The sequence below is a fragment of the Ahaetulla prasina genome, chromosome 1 (genome assembly GCF_028640845.1).
Source record: "Ahaetulla prasina isolate Xishuangbanna chromosome 1, ASM2864084v1, whole genome shotgun sequence".
Taxonomy (NCBI): domain Eukaryota; kingdom Metazoa; phylum Chordata; class Lepidosauria; order Squamata; family Colubridae; genus Ahaetulla; species Ahaetulla prasina.
Window position 1 is genome coordinate 194,896,251 of NC_080539.1, and position 23,743 is coordinate 194,919,993.

At 37.6% G+C, this 23,743-nt stretch overlaps 2 protein-coding genes across 2 annotated transcripts in view; one reads left to right on the forward strand and one right to left on the reverse strand.

The window, feature by feature from the left end:
• PIKFYVE (phosphoinositide kinase, FYVE-type zinc finger containing) overlaps window positions 1-764 on the reverse strand; it is a 107,234-nt gene extending 106,470 nt beyond the window's left edge. The window contains exon 1 of the mRNA XM_058186216.1: window positions 447-764. The gene's annotated coding sequence lies outside the window, so the exon portion shown is untranslated. The remainder of the gene's footprint in view (window positions 1-446) is intronic.
• A 1,706-nt stretch (window positions 765-2,470) lies between these two features.
• Window positions 2,471-23,264, forward strand: IDH1 (isocitrate dehydrogenase (NADP(+)) 1). Its single transcript, XM_058186236.1, has 9 exons — window positions 2,471-2,701; window positions 8,371-8,498; window positions 10,797-11,088; window positions 11,488-11,593; window positions 14,248-14,425; window positions 15,280-15,431; window positions 20,329-20,469; window positions 21,375-21,537; window positions 22,462-23,264. Exons 2-9 carry the CDS (start codon window positions 8,377-8,379, stop codon window positions 22,553-22,555), a joined length of 1,248 nt encoding a protein of 415 aa, XP_058042219.1. The 5' UTR covers window positions 2,471-2,701; window positions 8,371-8,376; the 3' UTR covers window positions 22,556-23,264.
• The last annotated feature ends 479 nt before the right edge of the window (window positions 23,265-23,743 follow it).

A 23,743-nucleotide genomic window follows, 5' to 3' on the forward strand; every position in this document is an offset into this window, starting at 1 on the left:
TTTTTGGGAGGCTTCCTTTCCTCACAAACCACAACACAAGACACGACGGCTGCTTCTTCACGGGGAGCAATACCCCGTGTCATCTTTTCCCCACTCCCCAGAGTCCCGATACGCCCTGCAGGACCCGAATGCTAACTTTCCCACCCCCAAATCTGATTTACTGAAATGCTACACACCGCGCAGTAGAAAAAACGGGACAAAAATCGAAAGGGCACAGAAACGAGCTAAATAGCCAAAGCACAATTTAAAAAAAAAACAAAACAAAAAACTACTATGGCTTCGGTCCAGCCCCATGCGTAGGATCGAAGACGGGCTAAAACCACGGAATTTTAGCTTTATGGAAAACCCACGGAATCTACGAGGCTGCGTGAAAGATACACTCTCCCCCCCCCCCGAACTTCCTTTCCTCGGGAGGGAAAAAAATCGCTTTGTTCGCCGCCTCTCACCAGGCTCCAGCAGGCTCTTTCTGCCTCCCGCCACGGGTCTCCTGCGCTCTGCTCTCCAAGAGGCAACACCATCAGAGAAGGGGCGGCCAAAGGGAATCGAGACGCCCGGCTAAGGCAGCAGCTGACCGGGCTTGGACGCGCTCCCTCCTCACCATCCACTTCCTGTTTCTTCCCCCGCTAAAGCAAAGCGGCGGAGGAGGAGCTATTCCAGCGCCATCTGCTCCGGCCTCCCGCAGGCAACCCAATAGATGCCGGAGAGATGGACGAACAAATCGCGCTTAGGCATTAACCAACGACCCTGCAATCATCGACCGAAGTTTTCTATGCAGTTCAGCTCGAGTGTACCATACCACGGGTCTCCAACCTTGGCAACTTTAAGACTTGTGGACTTCAACTCCCAGAGTTCCTCAGCCAGCTTTGCTTTGCTTTGCTTTGCTTTGCTGGCTGAGGAACTCTGGGAGTTGAAGTCCACAAGTCTTAAAGTTACCAAGGTTGGAGACCCCTGTACCATACTACAATGACTGGTAACGCGCCAAGTGGATACGAGAAAGAGGGAACCAATTCTCGTTGAGGATGTGGCTGTGTCTGAAGTTTTGCAGCTTCTCAATGCGAACATGCTCTCTCTTCCACCGCAGCAAAATGAGAGGAGGGTGTCCAATCATAGAGCAATATTACAGATAGCGATGACATAAGAACCCGTCACTCTCAACTCGCCTATATGTTGACGGAAGAAACTTGAGGCAGGCAACAGAGAAAATACCATTATGACGTCTCTCTTTCTAAAATATGCACCCCAGCTTCAGGTTTAGTTTCTTAGTGAGAATTGATCCAACAAATTCCTAAAGAATAATGTATCAGTTAAATCGAGGCTGTACAATATCAAACCAATTGAATGCAGGGAGCTGTCGTTTTATAAGCCAATTACCCACAGCTAATGTCCGACAGACAGGTCCAATTTGAACTCAAAACCCAACTAATTTGGAGGGCTTAAATAGCAGCACCCTTCAGTTCTCCAGTCCATATAAAACACTTCAGAATTATAGCGGTAATACCTGATGGCCATTTCACACCTACAAGGAGTCAATGTTTTGCATTGTCTGCTTCAGTGTTTGACCATGTCCACAGAAGTCCACATATCTTAAAGCTGTCAAGGCTGAGAAACTGCGCCTCTCTGCTTTTTCCTGAGGCCTGAATCTGTAGATAGACAAGCGAACATGACTTCTGGAAAGTGAACCATGTGATTCCGTCCCATGACATCCCTTAATTAATTTCTTTCTTCCCTTTCTCATACAAATTGGCCCCTAGGCTTGCATGGGGGCGAATTAATGACGCTTTGCGGGAAGGAGGCCAACTATCTGAATGCAAAGCTTTCAGTGTTCTTGTATCTAGAAAAGCAGCCAAGTGTCAAAATAAAGCCATCGGATGCTCTGCTTGTCCTTGGGAGCTTCTCTTTGCTCACGACCAATCAGGGTCAAGATCAAAGATGAACGGCAGTCAAGCTTCCTCTGTGGACAGCCGGATCAAATCCTACCATTTCAAGGATCTGAAGCCTGAGCTGTTGTTCTGTTAAACCTTCGGAAGCCGGAGTCAGTCTGCCAAATCCTAAACTTGCAATCCCGCACCCATACGACTCAGCCTAAGCGACAGGTTACGCTTGCCAGTGGTGGCAAGACAAAGCAAGAAAAAAATGCATTTGTGTTCGCGGCAATATCTAGCTTGCATCTTTAGCATGTCACCCCCGTCCTTGTCTCTGATCTACCCGCGGGAACATGATAAGATCACCTTTGTTCTACTCCTCTTCTTTATTCTGTGTATTCTGTACTCCCCCACCCCACCCGAAAAAAAAAGCTGCTCCAGTCATTTCCTTCTCTGGTTCGTGACAGGCGCGTGGGAAGAGCGCATTGGCGAAGCGGTTTTCCTCGTTTTCTCTATTGGGCAACTGGAGAGTAAAGGAGGGACGAAATATCAGACCTTATTGTGGGCGTTACCGAGACTGGGAGGAGGTGTGGCCCTAGCAGACTTTCATTTAAACCTGCTCTCTCTTTTTTTTCACCTATTGCAGAGTCTACGCCCCGAGTAAAAACGACGGCGGTACCGCTAGCACCAGCAGTAGCAGCTACCCAAGCGTAGAGTTCGACCGTGGCAGTGGGAGCGAGTCGAGCAGTGACAACCCAAGCTCTCCTCGTCCTGGGATCTTCCAGTCCTGTTTTTCCAAGCCTTCCAAGTCGCTCAGTGATTCCTATCTGCCCAAAGTGGTGAGTCTCCTCTATTTCTTCGCCTTCACTTCTTCGGGGTGCATAGATTACTCGGCTTTTAGTGTAAAAGCAACGAGTCGTGCAGTATCTTAAAGGCTGGCAAGGGTTATTGTGCCGCTGAAGCAACAAATAGCTTAAAAACTAAAATGATATTATAAGGTTACAGCGACCCTTTTTGCGGTTTTTACTGCAATTACCTAGTCTGACTGCTGCTTTGGACAGGGTTGTTTTTTTAAAAAATGACATGAAAAGCCTCTTTCATATGCTGTACAAATCCTTATTTGTGTTCGAATTTTCTTGTTTCCAGTTGCTTGTCACTGTTGACTCTTTGTCCCCACCCTCAAAATTGTAGAAGTCAAAATGGCTGAGAAAGCTTTTCACCTTTTGTGTTATATTGGTTTGGTTAAGTTTGATTGCAGACTATAGCATGTTGTAACAACTGCCTTGCTCCTAGAATAAGAGGGTCAAATGGATACATCTGTCCTTTTTTAGTCTAATCCTGATTTATGTCTGAGATTGTGGGATAGTTATAGTAATATTTGCACAATTAAATTATTTCAGAAATTATGTTAAATTCAATATGGTAAAATCAATTTCAGCTTTATTCTATAAAGCTCATAATTGATTATGAGTTTGGAAGTCTTTGTGTAAGATAATGGATTTATATCATAATCACATTATGATATTCTGCATTTAGGTTAGTTTTTGGGGAACCAACAATTCCATTACATGTGTGATCATGAAAATGTGAAGTGGAAATATTCAAAATAATTGGTCCCAATTTTAGCTTGATTGAGATAAAATAGTGGTGGCTGAATGCTGACCAACAAAACCAGCATTTTAATTTGAAGTGTATTTATTTTGTTTATTACATTTATATCCCACTTTATGTCATTCAAGGTGGCATACTTAAGGTTTCTTTCATTGAAGTCCACTGATTTTATTAAATATATTTAAAGAAGTAGTTCTGGAAAGAATGGTAGAAAATTCCAGGAAACAAAAACATCATTTTAGCAGCCAATTATTAAAGTCTCTACTATAGCCTTGCTCATTTGTGCTGATTTTGCTGTGAGGTGACATATATTGACATCCAGTTTCTGCAGCAAGATAATAATCTCTGAGAACTATAATCTTGCCTACAATTTTTTTTCTTAGTCTTTTCTACAGTAAGGCCTGTTTAATTATGGATTTCAGAATACTGGTTATTTCAACATCCATATTATGCAAGCACTCTTTTAATTGCAACACCTTTCCCTTTTTTTCAAATCCCTTTCCCAGACATGCACTAAGTCTTAAGGGTGGACACAAGGAAGGAGAACCTATTTTGCAGATGAATGCTATTTCCCCAGGCAAATGAAAACCTATACAGGCAGTCCTCGACTTATGACCACAACTGAGCCCAAATTTTCTGTTGATAAGTGAGGTGGCTGTTGAGTTTTGCCCCATTTCACATCCTTTCTTGCCATAGTTAAGTGAATTACTGCAGATGTTAGTAACACAGCTGTTAAGCGAATCTGGCTTCCTCATTAACTTTGCTTGTCTGAAGGTTGCAGGAGGTGATACAATCCTGGGACTGTGCAACTGTCATAAATATGAGCCAGTTGCCAAACATCTGAATTTTGATCACATCTATGCAGATGCTACAATGGTCGTAAGTGTAAAAAAGTCATAAGACACTTTTCTCAGTGCTGTTGTAACTTAGAATGGTCACTAAATGACCTATTGTAAGTTGAGTACCTGTAATAAGGTTTACATTTTGCAGTAAGCCACTTTATGGTTCATTTGGACTTGATTAAGCAGCTTTTTTCCTGATAGTTATAGTTAGTTCAACCAGCGATGGTCGAATGATGGATTAGTAAAATATGCAAATAGATTAAAAACTTTGTCATTTTAAACGTGCACTAATCAGCATACATTAAAATGAATTTTTGTTGCATTCTGCTTTCAAAAGATAACCATTATGTATATACCTACATACACACATATGACAGAGAAACATCAGTCTGGTAGTTTGAATGAATACATATACATGGCGGGGAAAAAGAATCCTGCAAGTTTACAAGACTGCTGGCATAAGGAACAAATTGGGCTCTTCCCAATTTTTATATAATATTTATTTGTATATAAAGTATATAATGTTCCTCTAATATGAATATGAGTTACATTTCCATTTCAAAACTTATGGACTGGAGGCCGTTTCATTATATGATGGAGATAGGATTTGATCTTGAAAGCTTATGCCAGAATGAATACTTTGCTTCACAATGACGTTTTGTCACAGTTTATCACATTTATAATCTCTGTGTAACAAACTTTGATTTATATTTAATAGTGTCATTACCAGTTTACTGATTTCATGTTCAAATATCTCTTTCCATAAGGAAAATAATTATTTTTATATTTTTTAAACTATATCTTGCAGCAATACAATAAGTATTTCTGCCAGTTTGATGATTTTGGATATTCTATTCGTATATACACATATGATTAGACTTTAGCCTGGCCCAAGCAGTACAGTAGTACTACTGTATAGTACTACAAAAGGTAATTTTAGAGTGGAGCCTACAGCATGTGCTTCTTTCATTGACTCTTGCATACAGTGTTAGATATCTTCTGAAGGTAAAATTGCCAAGTCATGGCTCTTTCATAACCAGCACTCGTAAGCAAATACCTGTGGGGATTATCAATTGGCCACGGAACTTTTTAAAGCTATGCTTTTGTTGATTAAGGTCAAGGGGCAGGTAGGAGCAATTTATTTCCTTGAATATAACAACTTAGAACTATTACCCTCTTCAGTCTGACCTAAGCATAGTACCTAAAATCATCTGCTACAATGTCCTACCAGCCAATGAATACTTCAGTTTCAACCAAAACAATACAAGAGCACACGATACAAACTCATGATAAACCGATCCAAACTAGACTGCAGAAAATACGACTTCAGTAACAGAGTCATTAATGCGTGGAATGCACTACCTGACACTGGTTTCTTCCCCAAACCCACAAAACTTTAACCTTAGATTGCCTACTGTAGACCTCACCCCATTCCTGAGAGGTCTGTAAGGGGTGTGCATAAGAGCACAAGAGTGCCTACCGTCCCTGTCCTAATGTTTTCTTTTATTCATATCCTTTACATGTATTTATAATTATGTTTACACTTGTATCTGTCATAAAATATATGCTTGATGAAATAAAGAAATAAAATATCTTCCTTTGAAGGATCTTATTTTCAGAAAGTAGATATATAGAAAGATCCCTTTAGCAGCCAAATATACTTTATTAAGGAAAGGAAAACAATGCTATACAAGGCTATACAAGCAGGTTCCTGGAGTGCAAATGTTTAGGCTTCTCCAAAATGCAGAGTATGGTAGTGTCAATCAGAACTGCATTTTTATTTTATTTATTAAACTTATATGGCTGCTCATCTCACAAATGTGACAATATCATACAAAACAATCAGAAAATCAATTTTAAAACCATTCAAAGTACAAGTACAAAAATGAATATAAAAGCTAAGACGAACAGATTAGAAACAATGCCAACTAATCAAATTACCATTTCCTTGCAATTCCTGCAAGGAAAAGCAGGAATTGCAAGTAATTTTTTTTTTTACATAACCAGCAGGAATTGCAAGTAAATTTTTTTTTTACATAACCAGGTTTTAAGGGAGTTCCAGAAGGATGGTAGAGTTCTCATCTCAAAAGGGATGATGTTCCAGAGGAAGGTGCCATGGCAGAAAAGACTGATGTCCTGGGTCCCATGAAATGGACCTTCTTCATAGATGGAATCTGTAACATACCACTTCTACCAGATCCAATAGCTTGGGAAGGTGTAATTGGGTAGAGGGGTCCCTTAAATAACCCAGTCCCATGTCATGAATCAGAGACTTTGAAATGTTTGTGGAAGCAAACTGATAACCATTGCAGCTCATGAAGCAGAGGTCTAATGTGTACTCTAAGGGTACAGATGAAGCTTCCGGATATTCTCTATAATATAATTCAGCTACTAGGAACAGTTATTTAATTCAGAGTTGCTTAGACGTTGGGAAGCACACACATTGAAATTATCTCTATGCTTGGTCAGTCAGATGTTTAGACTGGATCTTGCATTTTTATTCACTTATTAAGTCCTTCTCGAGGACCTGAGCAAATGTTATTACATATATAAATGTTAAAATCACAGCTGCCAGTTCTTTAGCTAGTGTTGGCCTTCATATTCAGAGTTCCTCCTAAAAGCATAGGATGTTGTAATGTATTGATATAGTATATGTGACAATCCAACCAGTGTGGCCTTTTGTAATTCACAGATGGAAATTTTGTCAATACACACATTTTGTAAGTGTTATCCAAAAAAAATTTATATGGTATCCAATGTGTCAATCACTGGGTCTACCTTGGTTGATTTATGCCATAATCATTCAATTTCAATTTTCAGATCTTGATGTTTCATGTTTTTCTTCAGTTCTTTGTCTTCTAATCTGCTGTCCCTTGGTGTTACCACCTCATGTATCCATATTTTCTTCTTTTCAATCATAGTTAAATCCAGTGTGATATAAGCCAAGACTTTATAACTTTGTATGTGGAAATCCATAATATTTTAGCCTCCTCATTTTTATTATTTTCAACTATGTGTTTCTACCAATTTTTCATTACTGGTATAGGATAATTTTTACAGATGTTCCAGTGAATCATTTTGTTGTTTCTAATAAGTTTGTGTGATCTTCTTGCTCCAACTGAGTATATGATCTGGGGGGTTTTGTTCTTGCTTTTTTTGCAAAATCTGATCAATTTGACATTTTTTTCAGTTCTGACTTTGATTGTATTAGTTTAAATAGTTTACTCTTGAGCAGCCAAAATCAAGCCATTGGATTCTTTTTTTAATGTTAGTTGTAAGCCATTCCTATATTTTATCTTTATTCACTTTCACCTTCATTTTTGTAGATGTTGGACCATGTAATGCTTTTCCTTGACAGCATTCAGTTCATGTTTTATTGCAGTTCATGTTTATTTCTTATATATTCATTAAGTTCCAATTTTTAACCGTATTTGTTCTTAGATGTCTTTTTACATAGTCAGAGATGTCCTCTTCTCAACGTCAATTCCCAACTTTGGCTTTAATGATTTTTTTCTCTAGCACAATGAAAGCAATTTGAATAACCTTATTTTACATGCAACTGATGTAGATTCCATTTCTGAAACATGAATTGTCTCAGACACATCCAGCTGAAATTCAGGGCTGGTCCATTCACTAACTTTCAGAGTTAGCTGACTGGACTAATTTTGATCTTCCCATAACATGTTATCCCCACTCTTATTGATCCTGTTAGAGATGTTACAAATAGGATCTGTTTGTAGTTAGACATCTCAGATCACAGCCTTTCACTGCATAGCTTATTGAAGCAGATTCCTTGTGACTTCATTCCATATATATCCAATAATTTTTAAAGAATAAAATTATTTTGCTCTTTTATATCCTATCATATCCTAATTTTATATCTACATGTATATCTTTCATTCAAAGAAACTAAAAGTTCAGGGTTGATATTGTGGAATGGGATATACAAAGCATATAGAAGAAGTACAAAACATGTACACTTGCTTTAAGAGCAGATTCTGGACTTAATTAAAAAGTTGAGCTGGAGATGAATCAGAACTTTTTCTTTCCATTAGCTTACAATGTCTAAAAAAATCAATGGAGGCTCTGTGGTTGAGATGCAAGGGGATGAAATGACCCGTGTGATATGGGAGCTGATTAAGAAGAAGCTGATCTTTCCCTACGTGGACCTGGATCTTCACAGGTATATCTTCTATACTGTGAGGAAAATGCAGCTTATGTGTGTTTTTGTTAAGTGTTAGTTCCGGTACTTGAAAAAGTCTGAAGAAATAACACTATTTATATTTCGTGTGTATATTTTCAAAACTCCCTCCTTGTTCTTCAAATTGTGACATTCCCTAACCAAACCTTTACTTTAAAACTGGAAGGTTCAGGTACATGAACTGGCCTGAAGATAAGAATCTGTTTTCACATTGCCAGCATTCATTCAGATGCTGTTATGAAGCCCAACTGTTTCCAAGGCTGTCTTGTGGCTTTAAATTAACCAAGTTAACTCAATAGTCACCATTTGTTCTTGTGTTTTATAAAGTGCCATAACTAGCAGAGAAATGTAATAGATTCCGTCACTGCACTATGAAAAATAGCTACTTAATAAAAGCTTTTTCCCCCAGTCCACAAGTTAGGAGGTCCTGGCAACAGCATTTTTTTCTGTCATGTTCTCATTACATTGCCTTCATTACATCCCAGCCTTGATTGTGACAGGTTTAAATTTAAATTATCCCTATAAAGTGACCATTTTTCCTCTTATTCCCATAAAGTCTAAGGGCAGTCTGAAGGTTTATAACCTCTGTTAAGCTTTGTAACCCATTAACTTAGAAGGAGCTTGGCAAACTGCAGTGAGCTGAAAAAAGTTAGGTATTGACAATGGGGACAACAGCTTTCATGCTAATATAACTTTCTGCTAATTCAAAGAAGGCTGGGTAAGTCAACTATGGAGAGTTGTAAACCTGCATCCTTTCTTTTGGACTCCGTTTAATTCAGATATTCCATAAACCTTCAGAAGCTACAGTGGCAGAGGTGACATCACATGGCATTTAATCAACTGGCTGTTCTATTAGTTATCAAGGCCATTAAAGGAGCCCCCTTGATAAAAAGACAGCAAGTTCTTTTAATTGAGTCAACCGTAAAGGAAAGCCAGAACATTTTGAACTTTTCCCTGCTTCTCTCATACGTTGTTCCCAGAAGGCAAAAGGAAGATAGGCAATCACTTGTCTAACAAGATGTGCTGTTTTGCAAGTGCTGAACCTGCTAAAATACGACATGGGTCTGATTTCTATGACATAGTGGAGCCCAGATAATATGTTTTTCTTTCTTTTTTATCCTTCTCTTAAAAGGGCAGATATTCTAACCAATACAATTTAGGGCAATACATTGGTTTATATAGAATTTGGTGCGTATATTAGTGATGTTTTCCAGTATTCCTTTCTTAAAAATTCCTGCAGATTACTTTGTATGTAACACTAATAAACTTCAATATTAAAGTGTTTATTTAAATTGTTTGTATGGCCACTTATTTCATAACAGTGATTCTGGGCAGTGTACAAGTATTAAAACAAACCACAGCATACAAGCAATGACACCCAAGGATAAAACAAATTACTTCAGTCACAGAAAATGCACATCCCAGCAGCAGGGTTCACCTAATCTCCTGACTGAGACCTAAGATCCTGTGGAACCCAAGAGGCAGTCTAGATCTTAAGCAATTTGAATAAATTATCCTTGTTAATAACCCACAAGAGATGATTTCTTTTGCTTTTTTGACTCAATCCAAACTTTTTTCCACTCCACTCTTCTATTATTATACAAGCAATGCAATAAACCCTTCTGTCTCTAAACCCTGCCCTGCTGCAATTTTCAGTAAGAGTATTAAAGTTACTGACTCTACTAATTGTGCATTATTCTCTCAAATCAATCTGAAGTTTGGAGATAAAGGCAGTAGATAACATTGCACTTATTTTTTTTAAGATATATTGTTCTTTCAGTCCAACTTGCAGTATGCACACAATAATGTTCCTTTGAAGGGCTATTGGACACCACTGAGATTTTGTCTTTCAGTAATCAGTATGAGTTACCCATAAAGTCACTAGGAGTCCAGGTTGACTTGATTCACCTAGCAGATTGGACATCAGCTTTTCTTTCCCAGAAACAGCTCCAGTTCTTTCTCTCTCTCAGCTTCCTGTGGCAGACTTTGCTCTGGAACTGATTTATCAAAGCTGTTTTTAAATATTTGGAAAAGGAAGACATTCTCTTTTGCCACTAGCGTTGGAGTTTGGATAGGCTTATTAGTGCATTGCCTTCACTGGGCTTAATCTGGGATTCTCCAGATCTTGCCAGATGTTGTGGCCAGATCTTGCCTCCTTAAGACCAGGGATGCTTTAAAAACAGTTTCAGTGCAGTATAAATCTGGGAGATGGAACCATTTGTAAATGAAGTGACTATGTGGTTATGGTTAAATGTCATTTATTGGGGACTTTCTTTGCAGCTATGATTTGGGCATTGAAAATCGTGATGCAACAGATGACATGGTTACAGTGGAAGCTGCTAAAGCTATAAAGAAATACAATGTAGGAATCAAGTGTGCCACAATCACCCCTGATGAGAAGCGTGTAGAAGAGTTCAAGCTAAAACAGATGTGGAAATCACCTAATGGAACCATTCGAAACATTTTGGGGGGCACTGTCTTCAGGGAAGCCATTATCTGCAAAAACATCCCCCGATTAGTGTCTGGATGGACAAAACCCATTATTATTGGCCGCCATGCTTATGGTGACCAAGTGAGTATCTTGAACAATATTTTATGTTTATCCTTTAACTTACATGACTTCTTACCACCATTAGAAATCTTGATTAGAGAATACATGTAGTGGGGAGCAAAATGCAACCTGGTTTACAGCATTATATTAATTGTTATAAAGCATGCATGTAATAGCATTTAGGTTAGAATAGATGAGTAGCAAATTGCAAGTTTGGCTAAGGATTAAAATAGTTTGAGCCCTTTTTCAAAATAGCATTGAAGTTTCCAGTTTCACTATAGGAAGCCATTCAAGGAGTTATCTTCTTCCTCACAGCCTCAGGGCACAGCAATAGAAATTGTTTCCAAATAGAATATGGTACATTATGATAGGTTCGGTGTAGAATGTTTCATCAAAACTGTTACTGTTTTTGTTTTGTAGTACAGAGCTACAGATTTTGTGGTTCCTGGCCCTGGAAAAGTAGAGATGACATACACACCAGTGGATGGAGGCAAACCTGTAACTTATTTGGTCCATAATTTTGAAAGTAGGTATTTTGACTTAAAGTGTTGATCAAAAAATGGCTGTCTGGAAAATTGGTGAAGACTATAAGAAATGACAGTAAACTAATCAGTTATCTTCCTGTAAGCTTTTGTATGAATTAGATAATTGGCACTTGAGGGTCAAACTACTAAATAATGGAAGAAGTGGGGTCCATAATCGAGATTAGCAAGTGGAACCAATTACATTTAAGCCTCTATGAAATACTATTTGGCCAATTTTCCAGGTGCTAATCTGAAAATGTAAATGTAGAGGGATTAATAACAATATGGATTTGGAACTGACCACCAGTCTGCTGGGTGGATGAGAAATCTCATTGTTGCCTTCTCGTAAAATCGGAGCTTAGTGATTAGCGTACAAAATGTGCAGAAGGTAATTTTCCTGGATTTTTTAATAGATTCTGTTATCATTATTGCATCTCTTCAGTGGAAAAAACAGTTGAAAATTAGAGTGATCCAAGATTGCTTCGATGTTGTACAAATATTGTAGCTATAAAACTGACTTCAGTGATTGTGAAACCTGTTGGAACAGTGGTTGTGAAACATCATACATCTAAATCTGCCTTACTTTATAGAAGTCATGCAGAGTCTTCTGGAATGGATAGCCATACCAAATCTAACAAAATTAAATATGGCTTGAAGAATTTCTGCAATTCATATACTATCCTGCAATGTTTATACTTAAAAAAAGAAGAAAAGAAAAACAAATACTGAAGTATTCTAATTTATGCTTGGTAAAGGAGATCTTCACAAGCTTTCCAAAAGAGTCTTTTAAAAGAGTGTTCCCCGGTATTGTCTTCTAGTGTATGGGACTACAATTTCCATAATTCTGAATAAGCCTGATCTCTGATTGGAACTAGTGAAAGCTGTCTTTAAAATACATTAAAAGTAGATTGATTGGGAAAGGATGCTTTAGAGACAAATCTGGAAAATGCTTAGGGCAAATAGGCACAAATAGAGTCTTCATAATCAGGTTCCTTTGAAATGCTGAAATAGTCTCTGAAGTGAGAGAAGTATATTTCTGTAGAAACAGGTCATAAAATGGAGCAGTAAGTGAGGCATTATAGGAAGAATTACAAAGGTAACCTTGAGATTCCTTACTTTTGGACCATTTAAAATATTGGTCTGACATTCTACATACTGTATGGAAAGTGTCATAATATCTTATGCATGAATTACAAAAGTCTTAATAAAAGTTATGCAGTTTAGGAAGATAACCTGGATAACAGAGAATACTCTTGTGATATGCAAGAAATTTCTATTCATTTCTGAATCCCCTCCCTGAATTAGAGTTGACCAATGTTGGGCATAGGTAACATAGGAGAATACTTTCAACATTCAGGGGGACTTATATTACAAGTGTGATATATGTATTGTAATAACAGTAACCTGCAAAATCTTTCTTGAAGACAGTTTGAAGGCTTACACTCACCTATCCACAACATTGTGGCCAGATTCCTTATTTTTATTTGTGATGACCAAGAGTATTTTAGGTTGATAATACAGAGTCTCTGTGGAAAATAATATAATTGCTTTGTTGCATTCCGGTCTTTATGTAAGACAATTCATTTATATAAGCTGTGAGCCCAATTTCTTTCATGCTTCCTGTATATTTTTTCCCTTAATCAGCAGGATATGATTGTATTAGCTGATAGACATACAGTGTTTCATATCTGTGTAACTTAATAAAACATGCATTAACAATTAAAGAACAGCTGATGGCTATGGCAGAGCCACAGCTATGTATACTGCTTTACATTGGAACCATGAATAAACAGTTGTATGCTGTGTGCCAACTTGTACTGAGTAACAAGTACAGGCTGGTGCGTGACTGAAAAAACTCCAGGCATATTATATCTTTGTATTTCATTCCCAACTAATGTAATTACACACTTCCCATTTGGCAATTAGAGGCCATAATTTTAACAGCTTCCAGGTAGTAATTCCTAAATTTCTAACAGTATTCCTATAAAATAGACCAGTGCTACTCCCAATTGTTATCTTTTGATCATATTGCTATAGTAATGTTCATTTCTGGGCTTTATCTTTGGATTTTGTTACTTTTATGAACATTTTAGAGTGTAGATAAATAGGTACTAGTTTTGGTGGGAGATGAGTTGATGCTTCAGATTCCTGCCAGTTCTGAACTTCCCAGTTGCAGCATCCTGTTAGGAGGTGGCTCTGGGAAGGCAGGGGGCCTTGCATAATGCTGCAAGAAGAGCCACTTGTCTTTCTTTCTAGTGCGAAGCCAGTTCAGCCTCCTGGGAAGCATGCAAGCATGTCTTAGAACAGAGCTGGTAGATTGACAGCCAAACTATTCTGCAATAGCACTGCAGTTTCCTGGCTAATGTAGCAATATATACACTAATAATAATGGATATGAACATCAGTGAGCAACTTGGTATTACATGTAGTAAAGAGTCTTGTTGCCTGTTTGGACCCTTATGGTTACATAACAAAAGGAAATTTTCATATATGATAGCTAATATACAGTCAACTAGTGACATGAATTGGTTATCATTCAACCCTTGAAAATACTGTTCATATGAAAGAAAAAAGTCTTTAAATTCATGTGGTGTTATGAAGCAAAAGTTTGGTTACATGCTCTCTTCACTTCATACTTCTCTTTTCGGTGATACAGGCTGCGGAGGTGTGGCTCTGGGGATGTATAACCTTGACCAATCCATTAAGGACTTTGCCCACAGTTCTTTCCAGATGGCATTGTCTAAAGCCTGGCCTCTCTACATGAGCACCAAAAATACCATTTTGAAAAAATACGATGGGCGTTTTAAGGATATCTTTCAGGAAATCTACGACAAGTAATAATATTACTTTATTATATATTTTCACTTGCAGGGCTACCTCTTAGAAAAACTCTACTATTTTTTGTAAGCTTTTGTAATGGAGTATTAATTCCTGACTGAAACTTTATTCTCAGGAGCTTTTTTTTAATGAATTCTTCAAAATTAAATGCAGAAAATACTGAACCAATTGTGGATATTAAACTATGAATAGAAGGGGATTATGAATATAAAATTAAGAAAACTGCTTTTGGGGGATTACTCATAAGCAAACCCTTTAAAAAAAAACCTCTATACAGTAGATAGATATATGGGTGCAAAAACTCTCCCACTTAGTTCCCTGATCACACACAAACGCATATAAAAATATAATTGCATCCCTCTATATGGCAGTTCCTTTATTCCAAGCATCCCCTTTTCCTCCAGAAAGCTGTTTGTGCTTGATGTTAATATGTAAATCAGGATGTTTTCTAGAACCCTATTTCTACAACCTGTGTTCAGTGACAATAATGGGTGAATGTTCACTTTAATGTTTATGTGCTCTTTAAATTAAACAACGTTGAATTAGCAAAGTTGGCAGCAAAGTTGCAGCATATTTGCTGTCCATGAGTGGTTCACAAAAGTTGTCAATGAAATTAACTTGTTTTCCCAATCTGTTCTTAGTTGCTTAAAACAGCTCTCTCTCTATTGAAAAAAAAGTTGTTTGCTCAGATAAAATGCTCATCTCCCAGATGACATTAAATACAGAAAGAAAATATTGTAGTGAAAGAATTTAAAGTTCCTCTTACTTTTTATGGAAAGATTTTTGAAAGCATAAGATATGCCAGACCTGTGACAAACACAGATAACATTCCGCTTTCTTTCCCCTCCAGAGAGTACAAGTCAAAGTTTGAGGCCAAAAACATCTGGTATGAGCATCGACTGATTGATGATATGGTGGCTCAAGCCCTAAAGTCTGAGGGAGGATTTATCTGGGCATGCAAGAACTATGATGGTGATGTGCAGTCTGACTCAGTTGCCCAAGGTATGTTTAATGCCTCTAATGTGTTGATTTTGGTAGCATGATAACTAGCCAGATGTATAGCTTTGCACAGAGTAATTACAAATATAAACAGAACCACCTTGCTAAGTTTCAATTCTGTCTTACAAGTCAGCTCAATGCAAAGGCCAATCAAATGCCTATACTAGTGATAGACTAGACTAGGCTTTATTTCAGCAAAGGCCAACCAAATGCCTAGACTAGTGATGGCTAAACTTTTTGCCGTTGTGTGCCAAAACCATGGGGGGGGGTTGTCGTGCGTGTGTGTGGCCACACTGATAATTCAATGTGCCCTGCCCCCTTGCATGTGCACGCAACCCCCCCACACTCCCCCCCACATTTGGCATGCGATGGCACGGTGGGCCCATTTTTTGCTCTCCACAGGCTCCAGAGGCTTTCTAGGAGCCCTGGGGAGGGCGAAAATGGACATTCCCACCCACCCCCAGAGGCCCTCCGGAGGCCGGAAATGGCCCGTTTGCCGACTTCCAGTGGGACCGGAAATCATCACGAGACTAGAGTCTAAAACTACGTAGGAAGGCAATAGCTGTTTTTCTTCTTGCTTCCTGCCCTCTCAATTTATGAAAGCCCTACAATCATAGGGCCTGGTTTTAAGCGACTGTTTCTGATACTTTCTGCCAATTCTGGAAGATCTGGTAGAATTACTTTGCTTCTGATGCCATCAGTTAAGCAGTATTTTATTTATTTATTTTATTTATTTATTTGTCATAATAATATATGTAAGCATAAGCATGAAATAACTATACTATATATAAGCATATATATAAGCATAAGTATAAAAAGAAAAACTATACGAATTGAATACAATCAAAGGGAACATTAGGACAGGAACGGTAGGCACGTTTGTGCTCTTATGCACACCCCTTACAGACCTCTTAGAAATGGGGTAAAGTCAATAGTTTTTGGTTAAAGTTTTGGGGATTTTGGGAAGAGACCACAGAGTCAGGTAGTGAATTCCAGGCATTAACAACTCTATTACTGAAGTCATATTTTCTGCAGTCAAGATTGGAGCAGTTCATATTAAGTTTAAATCTATTGTGTGCTCGTATAATGTTGCGTACACCTAGTACCAGGAGGTTGGGACTTCTCTGCTCCTTTTCTATTGTAGTACTTTCCTTCTGGAATAGTATGCCTTGGAGAGTCAGTGGCATCTATCTTTCCAGTCTTTAAAATTTAGAGTGTTATTTTTTTAATGTATTGATTCATTCAATTTAGGTATTATTCAACTGCAGATTGACACTCAAAATAGTAGACAACAGGTACAGTCAACATAAAACATTACACAAATGGCAAATCCAGTCAATATATAGAACAGGAATCATATACCAGCAAGGGCCACAACCACCCCGGTCCAAAATCTAGAAGATCCAGGCTTTTTTTAAGGCCCTCTAGAATGCCATCAAGTTGGAATCTACCTGGATTTTAGGGAGACCCCCATTCCAGAGGGCAGGCTCTTTCTCTAAGCCTTGGGTGAGAGTCATGGGTGGGTGGGCTCTTTAGATGGTATGTTTGGGTTTTGAGTTTTTTTAATTTAAATATTAAGCCAACCAGAGTTGTTGAAATTGGATGGGCTAGAAATGTGAAATATTAAGAATAAATAATTCTAAATATGCTACTTGTTGTGACCCAGGCCCAAGTAGGTAGTAGGAAACTCAGTCTGTAAAAAGAACAAACAAATTTTATTTGAATAGCTGAGAATTACTTCATTCCCAGCGTTGTTCAACTCAAATTAAAACAAATTCCTCCCAACACAAATTCCTCAGTCCTATTGTAAACCTTGGTCCAATTAGGTAAACTGCCAAAGGCCTTTCTTGGCAAACATTCAGAAATCACAAAAATAAACGCAAGACATAGACGAAGCAGAAGACGAAGCTACCATCATTGTTTTCTGGCAAAGCCCAAATGCTGCTGCTGGTCTGTTTTAAGCCCTATGAGAGGGGCCAATCATCTCGTGGCCCTACTCCCAAATTGTCCTTTTTGCTTGAGCTGCTCTTACCTTCTGGCAGCTCTTCTCATGCGTGCATTAGGAACAAGTTCCTCCTGTTCTTCTGCCTCACTACTGTCAGTCTCTGGAGGCTCTGGAGTCTGCACCTCACTCCCCAATGGTCCTGGCCTCACCTCAGCCTCATCGCTGTCTGACTCTGTTGCCAGCTCCGCAGGCTGCTGGCAGACCACCACATTACTTTCAATTTTTGTAAATGTTGCTACCATCTTCCATTTGAAGAGTCAATGGACTCTAGGGATTATTTCACATTAGAATATTTGGTCCCCATATTTCCTTGAAGTCTAACATTTTAAATGCATGTTAAGTATACATTAAAATACTCTTGAATAAACAAGTTCTTATTAAAGAATTTGAGAGAATGTAACTGTTGCATGTGTACATTCTAAAGTACAATATTTTTTTAAAAATTTGAATTTATATCCCGCCCTTCTCCGAAGACTCAGGGCGGCTTACACTATGTTAAGCAATAGTCTTCATCCATTTGTATATTATATACAAAGTCAACTTTTATTGCCCCCAACAATCTGGGTCCTCATTTTATCTACCTTATAAAGGATGGAAGGCTGAGTCAACCTTGGGCCTGGTGGGACTTGAACTTGCAGTAATTGCAAGCAGCTGTGTTAATAACAGACAGACTTAGTCTGCTGAGCCACCAAAGGTCCTTTTTTTCATCTATATTCTTGATAGATGAGAATTAATGCTTTTTAGACTCCGGATTATATTCCAAAGAATATGCCATTTTAAGTTAACTTAATAACATAAACTATGGTAATATTTATTTCAAGGTATTTTAATATTTCCCTTTATGGCTTTCAAATCGGCTTTGGGGCTTATCAGATTTAGAAACAACCTATGGCCTGAATCTGTTTTTCATTTTTAAATTATATGAAATGTAGACTCCTTCAATCCAAAATTCATTCCTGATGCCAAAATGGGTATGTCCATGTAATTCTCTTGAAGATAGCCATTGTCATAATCTAGAATGCTTTTTTCAGCTTCCTTATCTAGCCTATAACCTTAAGACATATATCCAAGGAACAATCCAGCTCTCTGTTTTTTATCTTTCTCAAGATCAGCTAGGTTTGACTAGGTAGTGCCACCTTCTGGGAATTTAATTTTTTTTTAATTTTTTTTTTTTACATTTATATCCCGCCCTTCTCCGAAGACTCAGGGCGGCTTACATTGTGTAAGGCAATAGTCTCATTCTATTTGTATATTTATATACAAAGTTAACTTATTGCCCCCCCAACAGTCTGGGTCCTCATTTTATCTACCTTATAAAGGATGGAAGGCTGAGTCAACCTTGGGCCTGGTGGGACTATAATCTGCAGTAATTGCAGGCAGCTGTGTTTAATAACAGGCTTCTTACAGCCTGAGCCACACCGCGGCCCCTTTTTTATATTTTTTATATTACATAGAAAGGCAAGTAAGTTCTAAGTACTAGCAAACAGCTGATGAAGATTATCATCATCCACTTAGGCAATGATGCTGAACAGCAGTATGCTCCAGAACTTCAACTATCTTACTCAAATTTGTAAAAGAAGGGTGCTAACAGTATAGTTCCAAATACAGGTAGTCCTTGACGTACAATCACAATTGAACCCAAAATTTATGTTGCTAAGAGAGACAGTTGTAAGTGAATTTCTTAAGTGAATTTTGCCCCTTTTTACAAATTTTCTTATCAAGGCCATTAAATGAATCACTATGATTCGTTGTTAAGTTAATAACACGGTTGTTAAGTGAATCTCTCTTCCCCATTGACTTTGCTTGTCAGAAGGTTGCAGAAGTTGATCACATGACCCCAGGATATTGCAATCATCATGAGTCAGTTGCCTAGCATTTGAATTTTGATCACATGATCATGAGGATGCTGCAACAGTGTAAGTGTGGAAAACTGTCCTGTCACTTTTTTCAATGTTGTCATAACTTTGGACAGTCACTAAATGAACTGTTGTAAGTCAAGGACTACCTGTATGTCACTGTTAGTTAAGGAGCTAACCTTATTTGAAAAGGGAAGGGATGTCAGTACATAGCTTATGTTAGCGTGCACTGTAACAAAATTACTGGGCAACCATATGATTTTCTTAATGTTGGTCATTAAAACTATACAATTAACATATTCAGGAGGTTTACAGAAGTCTTGACAGAAGTAGCCTTGTGTATAATTTATTAGGCAGCTTCAGCTCATAATTATAGTTTTATAATTGTTCCTTTTTGAAAATAATATAAATACTGAAAATTCAGCATTTAGTCTACATCACCTCTTCCTGCTGATGTTCCTTTGGATTTGTTAATCCAAATTTGTTAAAACAAATTTGTTAATTTGTTAAGTCTGGTTTATATGCTATATCTTCCAAGTGAAGTTAAGACCAGTTGCTTTGGAGGATAACACATAATTATTGTGTGATAATAAATTTGCTCACTTCTTATTGCAAAGGTATTTTTCTGCCCATAAAATTTATATTTTTACATATATTTTCCAAAAGCACACATCAAATTTCTGTTTGAATCAAATCAGGTTTAGTGTAACAAACTTTTTTTTTATCCTTGAATTGGAAAATTGTATATCTAAATCAGCCCTTACTAAACTAAATGCAAAATAAAAAAGGAAATTAATGATATTTAAAAAATCCTTAAACAAGAATGAAATTGTAAAGAAGTTCACTTCCCATAGCTGTTATCAGTAATGCCAGATAATCATTCCCCCTCAAAATTGATGGTTTTCCTAGCATTTTAGATAAAAATAAGTAGGTTAGTTGAGTTTCCTCTACCTGCTTAAAGCTGCTGGGGTCAAAAGTTGGCAAACAAGGAGTGATACATTTTCAAGTGCATAATTGCCTAATTCTTTATCCTGTCTAGGTTATGGATCTTTGGGGATGATGACAAGTGTCCTGATATGCCCAGATGGTAAAACTGTTGAGGCTGAAGCTGCTCATGGCACAGTGACTCGTCACTATCGCCTGCATCAGAAAGGCCAAGAGACCTCCACTAATCCGATAGGTAAGTGGGTTCCACCATTCCCAGTCTAACCCAGATAGTTTCTTGAATGAATGTCACAGCATAGCTCCAATGAACCCTTTAAATCATAGTCCTCTTAGCAAAAACACTGATTCAAAATTAATCCTGTGGGCCTATCAGATTACATAAAAAAAATATGGAATGTTTACGTATGTGGCTATTGCTACATCATTTATGGTGTTAAATTGAAATAAATATAGAAGCCAAGCTTGCTTCCAGGAGTCTCTAATTATTTAATCAAGGGAAGAGATCAGTGGTGAAATGTAAAATTTACTACCAGTTCTGTGGGCGTGGCTTGGTAGTGGTGGTAATGTGACTGGGTGGGCGTGGCCAACCTTTTTTTTTAACTTTTAAAAGCATTTTTTCTACAACCTCTTCAGCTTCTACAACTTCTTCAGATGATCCCAGCTGAGCCGCACGATCATCAGAGGCTTTTTTTTTTTAGTTTTAAAAGCATTTTTTCGGCTAAAGAAAAAAGTTTTAAAAAGTTTTTTAAAAAAACCTCTTGATCACACAGCTCAGTTGGGCATGGGCGAAGTGGGGGTGGGCAGGGATTTTTTCTACCGGTTCTCTGAACCACCCGCCGCCATCGCTACTGGTTCAGGCGAACCGGGATTATTTCATCCCTGGAAGAGATTCCAAGTATGGGAAGTAGGAGAATTCTTACCACCTTTATGGTTATATAACCACAGGCTACTCTCTAAAATCTGCTCAAGAACAAAGTGGAATTACTTCGGTGAACATTATCAATAGTCATATTGAACAATCAACATAAATTGTAAGATTCTCTTTTAGACTGAGAGTATAAGAAAAAAAATAATGTAGGTAATACAGATATCTATTTGAGCAGTGTTTTTTTATTTAGTTTTCTCTCCCTATTTTCCTAGCATCCATCTTTGCCTGGACCAGAGGTCTAGCTCATAGAGCAAAATTAGATAACAACAAAGACCTCCAGAATTTTGCTTCAGCCTTGGAGGATGTCTGTGTAGAGACAATCGAAGCCGGTTTCATGACAAAAGATTTGTCTGCTTGCATTAAAGGGCTGCCTAAGTAAGTGATCTGTTTCAGAAAAATACCTGAATATTTAAAATGTTTTAAAATTTATTTAGTTATTTAATGAATGTATAAGCCATCCATCTCACATAACTCAGGTGACTAAAATGTCCTATCTGTTTATGGGAAATTTTTAATAATACACTAATTGTCAAATAATAAAAATCAAATCAAAAATCATTTAAAAGATTGGAGACAACTACATTATAACATCTAAGGATTGCAATGCTTTTTCAAGATCAGTTGCAGCCAGTGTCTCTTCTATATTTTAAAAAAGATTTAAGTCTGTATGAGCTGCTAGCGTAACTAGCATTTGAAAGATAACCTATTTATATGGTTTAGCTACAAGTACAAAGTCAAGAAATTATTCAAACTGCTAAGGATGAGTTTTTAAGAGTTTCATCCACAAAAACCCCCAAACTAAATTATATTTAAAACAGTTTTTTTGAAAATGTAAGACACATGTACCCATTGATTACAGGTCGCCCTCAATGTACAATTGAACCCAAAATTTCTGTTGCTAAGTAAGGCAGTTAAATGAGTTTTGATCCATTTTACCTTTCTTGGTACTGTTAACTGAATTGCTGTTAAGTTAGTTAACATGGCTGTTAAGTGAATCTGGCTTTCTCATTGACTTTGCTTGTTGGATCACAAAAGGTGATCACATAACCCTAGGACAAGCATCATAAATATGAGTGAGTTGCCAAATACCTGAATTTTGATCACATACTATGGAGATGTTGCAATGGTCATGTGAAAAATGGCCATACGTTACTCTTTTTCAGGGCCATTGTAACTTCAAATGGTCATTAAACTAATTGTTGTAAGTCAAGGTCTACCTATATAAAAAATAGATACCTTGTTAGAGCATTTTTTATACTCTTGAATTTACACTAATGTTTTGCTTTGTTTTAATCACAGTGTGAAACGCTCTGATTATTTGAACACATTTGAATTCTTGGATAAACTTGCTGAAAACCTGAAGACAAAATTATCTTCACCACCAAAATTATAACAGCTGGGCTTGAAGTATTTTTTCTGGAAAGACAACTGTCTCGTGGATGGATGGATGACTGTACTATGTTGTGTGTGTGTGCGTACACACACACACACACACACACACACATATATATACACATACATAGAGGAAATAAGGGTAGCACTTCAAAAAGTAAGAAATCAACCTGAACTGTGTAATGATCAAACACACTCACCCTCTAGCTTTCTGTAATGTTAAGAGTGGGAAAGGTAACAACAAAACTGATGTTTGTCTCTATGGAAAATAGCTTTTCCCTGGTCAGGAATTAGGGGAATTAATATTTGTTTAAGGGGAATGGGCTCTAAATTAAGTCATTTTTAAGACTTTTACTTTCTAACTCATTAGATTATATACAGAATGCAGAAGATCCTTCGGACCAACCATTTTAATGAAATTGAAAAACATCCAGCTTGATATGGGCAATGTTGTAAGAGGATTTTAATTACTTGTGGTGGGGAAGAAGGAAAATGTTTTACAGGAAACTTTACTATGACATAGCCTTGTACACAGTACAGGCAGAACAATTCTTTCATTTCCTTACATCTGGGAGCTGACTAAAGAGAAAGAAAAGCTGCTTTCTGCTTGCATATGTAGCTTAAGATGGAGCATTTCAAACTAACTTGTCACCCAATTTGGATTGGCGGTAACATTGGTTTTTAAAGCAGGAAATAAACACTAATACCCATCCTTGTATCCTGTGGTCTGTGAACTGTAACTTAAAATCCAGCAACTTACACATTTCTTCTGCCACTTGAAAGGATATAGAATGTTCAGTTTAAAAAGCCTGGACAAGTTTGAAACCAGTGCACAACAGACTAAGATCTAATTCTTATATACGAGTGCAATAGTGCCATCTTGATATGTAAGTATGAGCATCTCTTGTCCTCTAGGAACCTGGAAAAATTGGGAAGTGCAGATTACATTCAACTTTTCTATAGGGTAGGCATCAGTATTGGACCTGTGACAGAACCGAAAATCTGATGTACATTTCCAAATTAAAGTGTATACAGCTATCATCACAAAACATCCATTCATGGAAGGCAAAATACCATGGTGAGAACATGCTCTCTCTCCAGGATGCTCAAGTTTACCGTTTTTTCCTGTCCAACAGTTCCTATTTTCAACCAAGCACAGAATTGCAATCATCATCTAATTTTTAAAAAA

What these genes read in the sequence shown, in the direction of transcription:
- IDH1 (XM_058186236.1), top strand. Translation starts at nt 8,377, where the DNA reads ATGTCTAAAAAAATCAATGGAGGCTCTGTGGTTGAGATGCAAGGGGAT. An exon ending in GTGGACCTGGATCTTCACAG is followed by an intron (nt 8,499 to 10,796) that starts GTATATCTTCTA and finishes CTTTCTTTGCAG; the next exon opens with CTATGATTTGGGCATTGAAA. An exon ending in TGCATTAAAGGGCTGCCTAA is followed by an intron (nt 21,538 to 22,461) that starts GTAAGTGATCTG and finishes TTTTAATCACAG; the next exon opens with TGTGAAACGCTCTGATTATT.